The sequence below is a fragment of the Nothobranchius furzeri genome, chromosome 8 (genome assembly GCF_043380555.1).
Source record: "Nothobranchius furzeri strain GRZ-AD chromosome 8, NfurGRZ-RIMD1, whole genome shotgun sequence".
NCBI lineage: Eukaryota > Metazoa > Chordata > Actinopteri > Cyprinodontiformes > Nothobranchiidae > Nothobranchius > Nothobranchius furzeri.
The window spans coordinates 48,254,179-48,268,307 of record NC_091748.1 but is presented as its reverse complement, the minus strand read 5'-3'; the positions used below and the strand labels follow the sequence as shown (position 1 = coordinate 48,268,307).

The following is a 14,129-nucleotide window of genomic DNA, read 5'->3' as shown; positions in this document are numbered from 1 at the left end:
GGCAGCAAATATCGTCTCAGATGTGTCCGTGACTGAGATGTAAAATTACTTCTGCTTAATAATGTAAAAAGTGAAAAGTCATCATCTTGTAAATTTGATCTACTTCCAGGTTTACAAGAAAGCAAGACGTTGATTTATGGAGGCAAACAATTGGTTTGCATTTCAAGAGATGTATACGTAATATAATTAAAGCAATTCAAGCCGGTTAGTATTACCTAAACAACGAGTAGGTGGTTTACAATATTAAAATTTCAAGTGTCATTAAAAATGTTATTCAAACCAGGTAGAAAATCAGATACAGGTACAATGACAAACTCCAATACCAACTCAAGAATTTAACATTTGAATATAAATTTTCACCTCCTTTAAGATAAAAAGTTAAACCTTTTGGTGCTAAATATATCAACAAGAAAATATACAACAATATAAGAAAGACAATTAAATAGGAAGAAAATAAAGATAAAACAAGTTTAGTAAAACACACAAAAACAGAATAACAAGCTGACAAGCAAACAAACAAATAAAAGGGGTTGTACAGACTAATTGCAAGAGCTTATCTAAAAGTTTCAAACATTTATGTTACAAGTAGATAGAATTTTTAAAGAGCAAGTCACCCCCTACCAGAGTATTACTCCACTCCCACTTCCTGTTTGAAAAATGCAACAAATGCTGTTGCCTGGCAGACCGAGAAGGCGGAGCCACTAACAAATACACACACACACACACACACACACACACACACACACACACACACACACACACACACACACACACACACACACACACACACACACACACACACACACACAGGCTCACAATGACATTGTGACATCATATGGTACCAGCTAACATTCTAGGGTACCATTTAGCCAATAGCAATGGCAGATTTAAATCAAATGCAGTGCAGAGTTTTTGTCTGACAACGGCACAACACTGACAGTTTTAGGCAGAAAATTAAAGAGCAAGTCAACCCCTACCAGAGTCTAAGGCTGTGTCTCAATTCAGGGTCTGCATCCTTCGAAGGACCCAGTCTACTCGGCTGACGTGGGCTGGGTCCTCCGTCGGCCGAGTAGACCGGATGTTAACGGCTGTGAATTTGGACAGGCCTAGCCTTCATGAATTCCCGCCACTCCCTTGGTGAACGTTCCGTCGCCTAGCAACCGTGGAACCGCTGAGCAGAAGGGAGAAGGAACTTTAAACGATGGAGCTCGACGTTTTATTTAGCTTTTTAATAATTTCCTTGACTGTTGGAGAGCTAATTCAGAGAAAATACTTTCGACAAGCTGAGCCTGAGCAAAGATGTGATCATAGTTTTTAATAATTTCTAACCAAAACCGATTTATTACCTTTTAAGACTTTTCAGACCCAGCGGGATACCCTCTAGTAAACAATTCTCATTTGTAAACAAAAATAAAATCCAAGAGTTTAATGCAGAACTGATTTTATTTAGATATTTCTTTTATATGTACATGTTTAATCTTTATTAACCATTTCCTCTAGCAAAGTAAAAAGCTGTCAAAGTTCTCCCTTCTCTCCTGTGCCCTCTGCTGCTCTGCCTCCCTCTGTAGCCTCATGTCCTCCCTGATCAGCTGCAGGAGCTGGTCATCGCTGGCACCTTCCCCTGGATGCCCATTTTCTCCAGAATAGTCTTAACAAACATGTAAGAAAAGAAACAGGAAGAGAAAAGAGGACAACGAGTTATTCCTTTCATGTTTTCGCAGAAAAAAATAAACTCAAACGAGTTTTTTAAAATATGAGATGTTATTGTACCTCCATGCCACAGCCGCCGAATACTTTGCTCCGGTGATCATGTGGTCCATCTCCACCCTAAGCTTAATAAATTCCCTGGTTTTCTCCTTTGTCCCTAAAATACAAACTCCTATTAAAATCAGGGGGAAAACGTAGCAGGAGAAGTACGACACCGAGCGGCCGAACATACGAGCCGAGACCGCAATACAAGAACTTTTACTGTAACATTTCTAACTAAAATAACATTCATGTATCACAAAATGTCCTTAACCTAACAATTTAAGTTTATACTGACATTTATAAGCACAATCCTCTCCGACAGCTCCCGCTTCACTGTCCGCCATTGTTTTTAAAAGTTCTACCGTCCGGCCCGCAAGGCATCTTGGGAAATGTAAACCATTGAAGGATACACCGGACCCATCCTTCATACAGGCGAAAAGAAGGCCGGATTCGTCGACCGCATTTGAAGGAGTCTTCGAATTGGGACAGGCCTAGTCGCGGCGCTGTGACGTAACCGGCCGACGAATCCGTCCGACGAAGGATGCAGACCCTGAATTGAGACACAGCCAATCTCCACTCCCACTTCATGTTTGAAAAATGCAACAAATGCTGTTGCCTGGCAGACCGAGAAGGCGGCTGCTAACAAATACACACACACAGGCTCACAACAGCATTGTGACATCATAATGTACCAGTTTACATCATAGCATACCTCTTAGCCAATAGCGGTGGCAGATTTAAATTAAAATACAGTGCAGAGTTTTTACCTGACAATGGCACAACACTGCCAGTTTTAGGCAGAAATTTTAAATTTGAACTAAAATGCACTAAAGTGCAAAACTATTGATGACACGTGTCTGCAGCACGATTAGACACTCGTTTATTTAGTTTATCAGCAAAAAAAAGTTTATTTGGGGTGACTTGCTCTTTAAGAAAAAGCTATGAGAGGGGAGACTTGGTGTATCAACATTTATGTATAAAATACTTTGAAAACAACAAGATTATTCACCAACAATTCTATTTTTTTTTATTTGAGAACAAATTGAATATGCTGAGCAGTCCAAAAGTCAGTGTTAATAAAATTAGATAATGATTCATGGAGAGATTTCCACAACTGTCAGACACTGCCATATTCCTATAACAACTGCTCTGATATCTCCAGATTTATTTTACAGATGTAACAGTTTTCAACCACAAAACTGAACCTTCTCATTATAATTTCGTTTGAAAGGTGAATGTTGACCATAGTTTTTAAAGGATCATCTTTACATGTTAAGGTGATGGGAAATTTTAAATAACTTTATACTTCCTTAAGTAATAACCTTTTACTTCTTAAATACATATAACAATTTTAATTGATCAGGTCTAGATCTTCTAACTTTACTTTATGTAAATTATAAGTCTTAGGTCTTAAACCCATTTATTTGCCAGTTTAAACCAGGGGCAAGGTACTTACGAGCAGCCACTGAACGCAGCACGTCGCGCGCGACGCCTCTGTTGCCACGTTGAGGTGACGTTAGAGGACGTGTACTCCGGTGGGAGGCGTGGAACCGGAGGCATCGCAAGCTAAAGCAGGAACATCTTTTTAAATTTATGTTCACCCAACCAAGAGGAGTTCCTGAAAGAGGTGAGAGTTTAATATTTGAATAAGTTCGTATTTGATGTTTTCACTCCTCACTCGGTTTTCTTCAGAGGTAGCGAGCTAGCAGCTTTGCTAACGCAAGGCTCATGTGTCTGACAGACAACTTCTAAAAACAAACGTTAAATGACGTTTACGTGGTCACAACGATTTATACGAGCAGCAGAGTTTTATGAAGTCAGTTCTGTTTGTGGTTTGGTTTATTTTCTGTCTTATTTGTGAAACGAAGCTTCCTTGCTGCGTTTTTAATCCTTTAACTTGAAATCCTGAAGAGAATGTCAACAAACAAAAACTAATAAACTCAAGTTTACAACTCAATTATGAGCTGATGGATTTATTTTTATTTATACCATGAGTATTATAACAAGTATTTATTTAGTATGATATAAACCAGCATGTGATGGTGTAACGTCAGCCCTCAGCATCACATTTTATTTCCTGGTCCAACAGGCTACTCATTTATTTACAGGAAACGAGAGATCATTTGGACTTTAAAGGTTTTAATTTAAACTGTGTATCTCTGGATGATGATTCGTCACTAGTTGCACTAGTTTTACCATGATTTGTCAGGAAATAGGAATGACTATCCATCAAGGGCAAGGTCAGCTTGTATGAACTCTGCCTACCTGATTTTTCCTCTAATTGTAACCACAGCTTGCCTTTAAAATACCAGGATGTCGTTCACAGTTCTCAGAATTCCTCATAACCATTCCTTTTTTTAAATTGTTTATTGTACGCCAGAGCTGATTACAGACCCAGCTAATCATGGACCTAAACAGCAGACTCATGCAGAAGCTGGCTGAAGCCGGCCAGTCTCATGTCCTGCAGTTCTGCAGTGAGCTGAGCCCTGAAGAACAGGTGGAGCTGACCAACGATCTGCAGGACATGGACTTTAAGGAGATCAATGAATTCTTCAAGAGTGCCATGGAGACGTCCAACAGCAGCAAACACGAGAAGATGGATGCCCGAATGGAGCCAGTGCCTCAGGAGGTACTTGGAAGTGTGACAAGGGACAGGGCGAGTCTGAAAACCTGGGAGGCTGAAGGTAAGATCAGTCAGACACACAGTGGCTTTCTGTAATCAAACTTTGACCCTTTTGTTGCTCCAGAGAACAGTAAAAGTGTGCGGAAGCAGAATATATTTAAATTACTATATGGCTTTATTGTGTTTGTTTCCAGAACTGTTGGAAACCCCCTGATAAAGGAGGGTGTAAGAGTTTAGCTATCGACACTACTGGAGTTTGAGCTATAACGGGATTTTGTTAATAAGCGTAGCCGTCCAGGTGTATGCTTTCCATAAAGCATCTATTTCAAAACATATTTATGTATTCTTTTTAGTCAAAACCCTCGTTGTCCGGGGTGGATGCATAAACTCATACCCGAGTCCTGGTTTTTATCTCCTGTGTTTATTTTGCCATTTGTTGCTCATTGTGATTTGGGCAATCTCTTCCAGTTGAAGTCTGACCATTTACTGAGTCATTTGAATTTATTTAGTTTTCTCCTGGGTGAGGAAGAGTGTGGGGGTGACTTTGGAGAAGCCATCTGGTTTTGATTTGTGGCTGACGGAGCTGGAGTTGACGCCTTTATGAAGTCACCATTTACTCTCATCAATGTGTGTGTGTGTGTGTGTGTGTGTGTGTGTGTGTGTGTGTGTGTGTGTGTGTGTGTGTGTGTGTGTGTGTGTGTGTGTGTGTGATTGTGAGTGTGTGAGTGTACGCACACACACACACACACACACACACACACACACACACACACACACACACACACACACACACACACACACACACACACACACACACACAGTCAAAGTCCAGCCAACCCGCCCGTCATACATCTTGTCTCTTGGCTCCTGCTTGTACAAATATTGTAGCGTATCGTGTCACGTAGCCTGTGGTTAATGCGAGATAAACTAGACTCATTAAACTATTATAAAATCAGCTGTTAGATTTGAGTTCAGAACTCCAAGGTTCATTGGGACCAGCTGTAAAATGTTGGGGAATGTTCCTGATAAAATGTTATCCGCTTATCTTTTTTAGGATTATTGATCTGTCACAAAATCAGAATTCAGAAAGATTAGCAATATGAACTCTTGTTTTGGGATTTCAGTGCACCACATGGGGTGTCTCTCTTTTACTTCTGCGCTGTCTCCCCCAGGTCTCGACTGTGTCTCTCAGAATAAGGTGGCAGCCTTACTTTTGGCAGGGGGCCAGGGAACCAGACTGGGGGTCTCTTACCCCAAAGGCATGTACGACGTCGGGCTGCCTTCCCACAAAACTCTTTTTCAGATCCAAGCTGAGCGCATTTTGAAGCTGCAGCAGCTGGCCGAGCAGAAGAATAAAAAGAAGTGCTGTGTTCCTTGGTGAGATGAGGCCTTGAGATGATCTCATGCTGCTGAATCCAGTGTTTTATCTGAGAAAATTGAGAAAAATGACCAAACTCTGCTTGTCCTGTCATGTCTCTGTGATGATTTACTGTGAGCATAAGAAACTCAATGAAGGACACAAAGAATTAGCCTCCTAGAGAGAAGATAAGAGTTGTTTAGAGATTTAAAAATAACAGATGGAGATATAAAGAGTAGAAAGGTGCAGATTATATTGTTCCTGCAGCTTTAAGGTGTTTCATTTAGGGTCTTATTCATAAAAAAGATTTTGCAGCATTTCATAACACACAATTAAGGATTTTAATTGACACAGATCATCTCTTTTGTTTTACATTTCCTATTTTCAGTTGAAACTGAAATATTCTGTTTATAAACGAGTCTTAAGTCTGTTCTGTGTTGCCTGCAGGTACATCATGACCAGCGGCAGGACGATGGAGTCCACAAAAGATTTCTTCTCACAGCATAACTACTTTGGTTTGGATAAAAACAACGTCGTCTTCTTCCAGCAGGGCATGCTTCCTGCAATGGACTTCAATGGGAAGATCATCCTGGAGAGCAAAGGGAAGCTCTCCATGGCTCCTGGTATGTCCACGACAGTATCGGCGACCTCAGGAGGCTCCTTCACTGTTGTGGGATTAGTTTACATGTTTGTTTGTTTTTCAGATGGTAACGGGGGTCTCTACCGATCTCTGGGGAACCAGGGAGTCCTGGATGACATGGAGCATCGGGGAATCCAGTATATCCACGTTTACTGTGTCGACAACATCCTGGTGAAAGTGGCTGATCCGACTTTTATTGGTTTTTGTGCGAAGAAGGGAGCCGAGTGTGGAGCTAAGGTTGGTCAGATATGCTTTGTTTGTTCATTTCGGTTTGCGTTTCCATCCGAATGAAGTTTTGTTGCAAATTATTAAACTCTGATGTCTTTCACTTTAAATACCTCAGAAATTTTACATTTGAATGGGTTTTATTTAATGTTACAGATCTTCTGTGTGTAAAAATCAGAATTTTACTAAGCTCAACGCCCACACATTAAAGAGTTTTAATCTCCTACGAGCACACAGCTAGCGGTCTACCTCAGTTTTCTTAATTCTACTCCCGTTTTGTTTCATATCGATATCGTAAAGTTGGCATTTGAATAGAAAAGTTTACGTCCTACAGAACCGATGAGCTAACGACCTTTGACACCACCTTCTACACTAAAAAGCCAAAGGAAGCTGTAGACAACTTGTCATAAAGTATAGAGAACACATGTAAGACTCCTAAAACCAGAGTTGCCCTTTATCAGGCCAGCTGCTGTCTGTAATCATGTAACCGTACAAGCACTGTTGGACAGTAAGCCTGAAAATCAGAGCTGATGTGTTGGAGAAGAAGTTTGGGAACAGCGGCGACTGGGTGGCTGCTCGAGCCTGATCCGCCAGTCTGGTTCTTCCATGGGTGCTGAGTGCTGATGACGCACATGCATTCATATCTTTCTAGTGTGGGTTGAGTAGTTGAAGGTGTGGTGAGTTTGCTGCTGTATCATTTTAACCTCAACAGCTGCACCACCCGCAGCGGGCCACACGGTGGAGCTGTTGGCCTCTTCCTCAGGAAAATTCATCAGTACTTTTCAGGAATCTTGGGATTGGAGCCCAAAATCAGATCCATCTAATATCTAACGAACGTTTATTTTCAGATGAAAAACTAGTGAAAAGCACTGGCTTGTCCTTTGCTTTGATGAAATGATGTTTCAGATGGTTGAGCAGAAGTTTGGACTGAAATAGAAACTTTATTATGTATTTTATCTGAAAAAGCTAAAGTTGCCTCTCTTGTAGGACAGAGAAGCACCTGAGTGGATGTTTGGTGGGTTTGAAAGTAAAAGAAGAACATGTTAAGGAGAGCAGTGTGGCTTTTACCTCCTAGGTGAACGTGTTGTCAACAGTCCAGACCCCAGTCACACATCTGAGCTGTGGAGGAAAACAGCACCTAGACACAGAGGCTTTAGTTAATATAGAATATAGTTCAAAATAAGTCATTTTATGGAAACATGACGTGTTTTAAAGGGATATTTAGCGACTTTTCCCATTTTTAAAATCATGTTCTTGAGCCAGTATGTGCTAAAACGACAGTATGTGCTAAAACGACCGATTACAGGGTTAATGAAAGGCCACCTGAGGGTCTAAACTTTAGGAAAAGTGGAACACAAACTAATCTGGAGCATTGAATTTATGTAGAGAATATCACTAGATGAATGTGTGTGCGTGTGCACTTGGAGCAGCTTAAAGATTGAACCTGATCGTTACCATCTCCTGACAGACGCCCACCAGCCTCAAACCTAAGGTTGATTCCACAAAAGAGAGCAAAGATAAATGCAGTTGGTGTGGAAAAAAGAACAAACACAAAAAAGAACTGAACCTGAATTACAAACCGCTCGCAGGCATGGCCAGTTTGATTTGTTTTCCTTCATAACAACAAACTCAGACCTCAAACAACCCCTGATGGGGAAATTAAACCGATTCAACTTGTAACCATGAGGTTGTTTACTGGTGATCTCATAAACATTGTTGGGATCATGCAGACAGCAGGGATCCTGATTGGGCAATTAATGATTAATACAACTAATAACCAGGACGCACCATAGAAACCACATCAAACTTGTGTCAAACGCTCCTCTGTTCTGTCATTCATGACGGTTTTGCTTCCACTCTTTCAAAATCACAAATCCCACCCATCGTGGTCACACACACACACACACACACACACACACACACACACACACACACACACACACACACACACACACACACACACACAGTCAGAACCCTCAGCTAGGATCAGACCTGAGTCCCGCCCTCCGATTAGAGCCACTAATGTTTTATGCCCCACCCCCCCAACTCCTTCATCAGCACTCTCTCTGTTATTAGCCACCAGCTGGGTGGGGTGCCTTCTTTTACTTACTACAGATGGAACATGCACTTTAAAAAGAAAAGTGGAAGAGAATCATTTAGTCATGTAAAGTAGTTTTTCTGTGACTCTTGTCTATTTAATGGTCTAAAGGCTGCAGTTAAAAAAGTAGCACGTAAAGTTGTGTTTGTTTCCAGGTGGTGGAGAAAACCAACCCCACGGAGGCAGTGGGGGTGGTCTGTAAGGTGGATGGGCGTTATCAGGTGGTGGAGTACAGTGAGATCACCCTGCCTACAGCAGAGAAGCGCAGCGCCGACGGTCGCCTGATGTTTAACGCGGGGAACATAGCCAATCACTTCTTCAGCTTCTCTTTCCTCAAAGACGTAGTGCAGTAAGATGCTAATGCAGTGAACATGTTGCCTTGGACTGTAAGATGGTTTTATTTTGTTTTTCCACACCAAGAATTGCATCGAAATTGAGAATATTTGTTTGTGTGTCAGGAAGTTCGAGCCACAGCTGCAGCACCACGTAGCCCAGAAGAAGATCCCGTATGTGGACGCTCAGGGACGGCTAATCAAACCGGAGAAACCAAACGGCATCAAGATGGAAAAGTTTGTCTTCGACATCTTCCAGTTTGCTAAGTGAGTTACGGAAAGGCTGATGGCGTGTTGGCGTTGGTGAAAGGCGTAGTCTCCGAATCATATTTGGTCTTTAAAATACGAAATCCAGCTCCTTTCTCCAGTCCCTGACCATGTCCCTCAGCTTCAGCTGAGCCATTTCTCTGAGGTCTGGTTCAGAAGGCCATGACTGCCAAATTCCCCGAAGGCGGATGGAGGTTTATGAGCTGTTCTCTCATTCCACTTTCTCAAGTGTTTCATGACATCAGCTCTGAGTCACGCAGCCGCTAATAGAAATGTAGGTTTAAGTAATGGATTCCTCTAACGAGTGACGCTACAGACATGTCAGCCTTTCTTTGAGATCTAGATCCTGTCATTTGAAGTAAAAGTGGGTCAGTTCTGCTCAGAAGGCTGATGAGAGATGTGCTTGTAGCGGCACGCTGACAGTCTTGGCAGAATACAGATAGATCGACTTGTTTTGTGGCCGGTTTTATTAGAATAAAAGGTCCACCGTGTTCTGTTGGAACAGTTTGTTTCAGATCATCGTAGAGAGTGCAGCCATGTGCCATTTTCTTTCTTTCTTTCTTTTTTAAATTGATGCATTAATGGATTTGTGTTAGTAAAAATTAAATCCTCATTTGTTAATTTAAAGTCTTGTAAGTTTAGCCTGGCAAGCCGTCCTACAGAGAGAGCTCAGGGCGGACTCTACGATTGCCTTCCAAACTGTCACCACCTGCTATTGGACAATGAACAACGTGACATACTCATCACTATGGATGTCAGCCAACTGGACAGTAAAGGACAGTGCCTCTATCTGCTCCTGACTCAAATAAAAGCCCAAGTCTAAATAGTCCTAAGTTAATGCCAAAGCTGTTTCAAACAAGCCCTTTCACAGTAACATCCCGCCCACCAAACAGAGCACTGTGATTGGCAAGACACAAGATGGTTTGGGCCTGCTGAGGCTACAGTGGGGCGTGGCTTGACCGTTGCACAGAACAAAATCATTTTGCTTCTGCTAAAGTTAAAGTCCCATTAGTCGTCACACACTGGTGAAATTCATCTCCGCATTTGACCCATCCCCATGCGAGCGGTGAGCTGCAGCTGTGACAACGCTCAGGATCTATTTGTTGGTTTAATCCCCAGATCCAACCCTCTAAAGCTGAGTGTCAAGCATCCCAATTTATTCCCCCGTCCGCACACTTAGGTCCTCCAGCTTGTTGCTCCTCGCAGTCCCGAAAGTGCGTTACAAATCATGTGGAGAAAGAGCTTGGGTCCCATTTTTACAAGTCTTTTGTATGACCCAACCGGGATTTGAACCCTCATCTCCTGGTCCCAGGGCGGACACTCTCAGCATAAAGCGGCTGTTGTGAGGACTCCAAACCCCCAGGAAGCTCTGTTTATGGCACTTGTAGATGTTATTCTTTATTTATTTTTTGCTTCTCACCTCCAATTTAGTCAGAAATCAACAAAATCTTGTATAAAACGGACCCACGGTGTTTCCAGGGTCATCAGTAGTGATGAGAAAGGTCTGTAGCTACAATGGGCCACATGCTTTAGTTTACTTCTTTAGCTGCTCTTGATGTTCCCAAAAGTCTCTGACTGGTACAATCCTTGTCCTGCTTCCTGCACAGCACTGTGCCATCATCATCATCATCATCATCATCATCATCATCATCATCATCATCATCATCATCTTTATTTGTATAGCGCTTTAATAAAAACACAGCCATACGGCTGACCAAAGTGCTGAACAGTCACACAATAATAAAAATATAACACATGAAACAATAAAATGCAACCAAAAATAAAATAAAAAATAAGAGTTACCAATAAAACCAATGGAAACATGTCTTCCAAGTATAGTAAAGTAAAGTAATAAAGCCCATCCAGCAGCTAACTGTTAAATGCAAGGGTAAAACAGTGTGTCTTTAATCTAGACTTAAAAACCTCTAAGGAGGATGCCTGTCGAACTGTGACTGGGAGTTCATTCCAGAGTTTAGGACCACCAACGGAAAAAGCTCTTTCTCCACATGATTTGTAACGCACTTTCGGAACCGCGAGGAGCAACAAGCTGGAGGACCGAAGTGTGCGGCCGGGGGAATAAATTGTGAGAAGGCCAGATAAATACGCAGGGTCAAGACCGTGGAGGGATTTGAAAACAAAAAGTAGGAGCCATGGCATCACTCAACATCAGACTAGAATCTCTGTAGGTTAAAGAGCAAGTCACCCCCTGCCAGAGTATAACTCCACTCCCACTTCCTGCTTGAAAAATGCAAAAAATGCTGTTGCCTGGCAGACTGAAAGGGCGGAGCCACTAACAAATACACACACACACGACATTGTGACCTCATAATGTACCAGCTGACATCATAGTGTACTTCTTAGCCTATAGCAATGGCAGATTAAATTTAAATGCAATGCAGAGTTTTTACCTGACAGCTGTGCAACAATGACAGTTGTAGGCAGAATATTTAAATTTTAACTAAGATGCACTTAAGTGCCAAATGATTGACTGCATGTGTCTACAGCATGGTTAGACACTCATTTATATAGTTAATCAGCAAAAAAGAAGTGGATTTGGGGGTGACTTGCTCTTTAAAAGTCACCACTCTGAGCTGTAGGGTGTTTCCAGGGTTGCTGTCAGCTGTCATTTTGCAGATTTGACCATCTTCCATGTGAAAAACACTTTTCAAACCAAAGTTTGATGACCCAGTGTTTCTGGATCGCTGCAGGAACACTGTGTTCCTACACCACAAACAGAAGGAGCCAGTGGAGTCGAGATTTTTGCCTTTCATCTCTTTTAAAGCTGTCACGTATGATGGCGGCGTGCGCTGATGGGATGCTGTTTTTCCCAACAGAACATTCGTTGTGTTTGAGGTGCTGAGGGAGGACGAGTTCTCCCCTCTAAAGAACGCAGACGCTCAGGATGGAAAAGACACGCCCACCACAGCCAGGCACGCCCTCATGTCCCTTCACCACCGCTGGGTCCTCAACGCCGGGGGCCACTTCATCGATGAGAACGGCACCCGCGTGCCCGCAATACCCAGGTGACCACGCATGATTGGGTTGCTGGTGGTAAACCCTCCTCACCGTGTGTGAGACGTGCGTGCACTGGCTTTGTTCTGTGTGTTGTGTTGTTCATGCTCTTTTAGCTTCACTCTCTCACCTCCACCTCACTCATGCTTGCACCTGTGTGTCCCGTACGGTAGTTCCAGAGGCGGAGCAGCAGGAAGTGTCTCAGATGGTGGCCCCCGAAAGTAATTATTCTCCTGCTATACTGAGTGCATGGTGACAGGTCTCTGGCTCCTTTCATCCGCTTGCTCGGGCATTTTAACACCGGATAAGAATGACACTGATGCATTTCCTTCATTTCAACTGTCTGTCAAGTCTGCAGAGTCACGTTGATAAACGGCAGCCATTTTTCTGACTGCACATTCAGATAGGATGAAGGAAGTGAGTCAGGGTTCAGCTGACAGAAGAATCCTCTTCACTCTCAGACGATGTAATTTCTGATTATGACAATCTCTGAGATACATGTGTAGAAGCAGGAAGTGCATGTGTATTGCATGCTGGGAAAGGGGATTGATTTTTTTGTTTAAATTGCTTGAAGTTCAAATCTGCCTGCTTGTTAAGGTGGATAGATCTTAGAATGTGCATCATTCACGTTAATAACGGTTTTTTTTCTCAGTGTTTTTTACCTAAGCATCTGAAACACCAGATGTGGGATGTGTGTGATTGCAGTAATTATCTAGAAAGGAACATGAGTGATGGCCGTGTTGTGTGAAGTTCCCCAGCTGGTCCAAAGGACACACACGCCATCCACCTATGCCCTTCTAGATGATGTCTGTTGTGGGTTAGAAGGCTAATCGTTGGTTGGTGACGAGTCTCTGATGATCTTTGTCTTTGATCTCTAATCACACGCTTGAGTAAAAAAACAGATGTTTCAAGGATTTGCTACCGCTTCTTCCCGTTTCTTCTCTAAATCTGTCCTTTCCGGCACAGCCTGAAGGATGGAACAGACCTACCGATCAAATGTGAGATCTCACCACTGGTGTCCTACGGCGGAGAGGTGAGGCCCGAGGACAGAAGCGTTAGATGATGTGCTGATTACCGGTTTATGTTCTGAATATATTTGGGCTTTTTAAGGGTCTGGAGGACTTGGTGAAGGGACGCGAGTTTCATCCAACCCTGATGATCGACGAACGCGGAGTCCACCAGCTGGTGAAGAACGGAGTTTAACCATTCAGAGATGAGAGAAACAACCCAAAGACCTATCCCCGTTTGTTTCTCTCAGCGGGGAGGAACTGTGACGCCATCGCTGTGCAATAACGTTCATCCTCATCTATTGATGACGAATAGCTGAATGAAGTGTGCAGTTCACCCTTTTCAACAATCTAATTTGTTTGTTTATACTTGTTCTGAAGAGCACTTCAACACATAGAGATTATGAGTGAAATCACGATGCCGTCTGCATCTATTTATTTTGTTTATGACTTTTATTTTTATATTTCCTTATAGATGCTCTTTAGATGGATGTCTCTGTTGACTCTGTCCAGTGATTTTTATACAAGTACTGAGATGAAGTGATTTGAAGGATTTTTCAGATGACATGAATTGTTGGGCTGTGGGGGGTATTTATAATAGTTTTTGGTTGTGATCATTGAAGAATAGACTGCTTTCTGCTGGAAGAGATGCTGCAATTCCTCTTTATTAAATAATCTTCCTGTTTGGAACCAGTTTGTGTTTATTTCTTAACTTAATAGGTTTTAAAAATGAATGTACACCATTTCACTTGTGGCTTCTGATTATTTTCTGGGGGACAGCAGTAGCTCAGAGCGGGTTGTCCAGTAATCTCAGCTCCC

The 14,129-nt window shown here is 42.4% G+C and overlaps 1 protein-coding gene and 1 long non-coding RNA gene across 3 annotated transcripts; one reads left to right on the top strand and one right to left on the bottom strand.

The window, feature by feature from the left end:
* Positions 1-1,522: 1,522 nt before the first annotated feature.
* On the bottom strand, positions 1,523-3,316 carry LOC139071542 (uncharacterized). Its single transcript, XR_011521392.1, has 3 exons — positions 3,206-3,316; positions 1,771-1,864; positions 1,523-1,648 (listed from the first exon to the last, which is right to left on the bottom strand). It is a non-coding gene; the product is annotated as an uncharacterized lncRNA (long non-coding RNA).
* On the top strand, positions 3,246-14,000 carry uap1 (UDP-N-acetylglucosamine pyrophosphorylase 1). 2 transcript variants are annotated; one of them, XM_015971654.3, is made up of 11 exons: positions 3,246-3,376; positions 4,130-4,433; positions 5,545-5,749; positions 6,177-6,352; positions 6,434-6,606; positions 8,848-9,041; positions 9,151-9,291; positions 12,126-12,314; positions 12,477-12,524; positions 13,270-13,336; positions 13,414-14,000. In XM_015971654.3, exons 2-11 carry the CDS (start codon positions 4,154-4,156, stop codon positions 13,504-13,506), a joined length of 1,566 nt encoding a protein of 521 aa, XP_015827140.1. In that variant the 5' UTR covers positions 3,246-3,376; positions 4,130-4,153; the 3' UTR covers positions 13,507-14,000. The 2 variants fall into 2 exon arrangements, with proteins under 2 accessions (XP_015827140.1, XP_015827142.1); XM_015971656.3 differs by lacking the exon at positions 12,477-12,524.
* Positions 14,001-14,129: the final 129 nt, after the last annotated feature.

Excerpts from the sequence above, each read along its gene's own strand:
- uap1 (XM_015971654.3), top strand. The coding sequence starts at position 4,154 with ATGGACCTAAACAGCAGACTCATGCAGAAGCTGGCTGAAGCCGGCCAG. Across the intron at positions 4,434-5,544 it reads GAAAACCTGGGAGGCTGAAG|GTCTCGACTGTGTCTCTCAG; the intron begins GTAAGATCAGTC and ends TGTCTCCCCCAG. Across the intron at positions 9,292-12,125 it reads GACATCTTCCAGTTTGCTAA|AACATTCGTTGTGTTTGAGG; the intron begins GTGAGTTACGGA and ends TTTTCCCAACAG.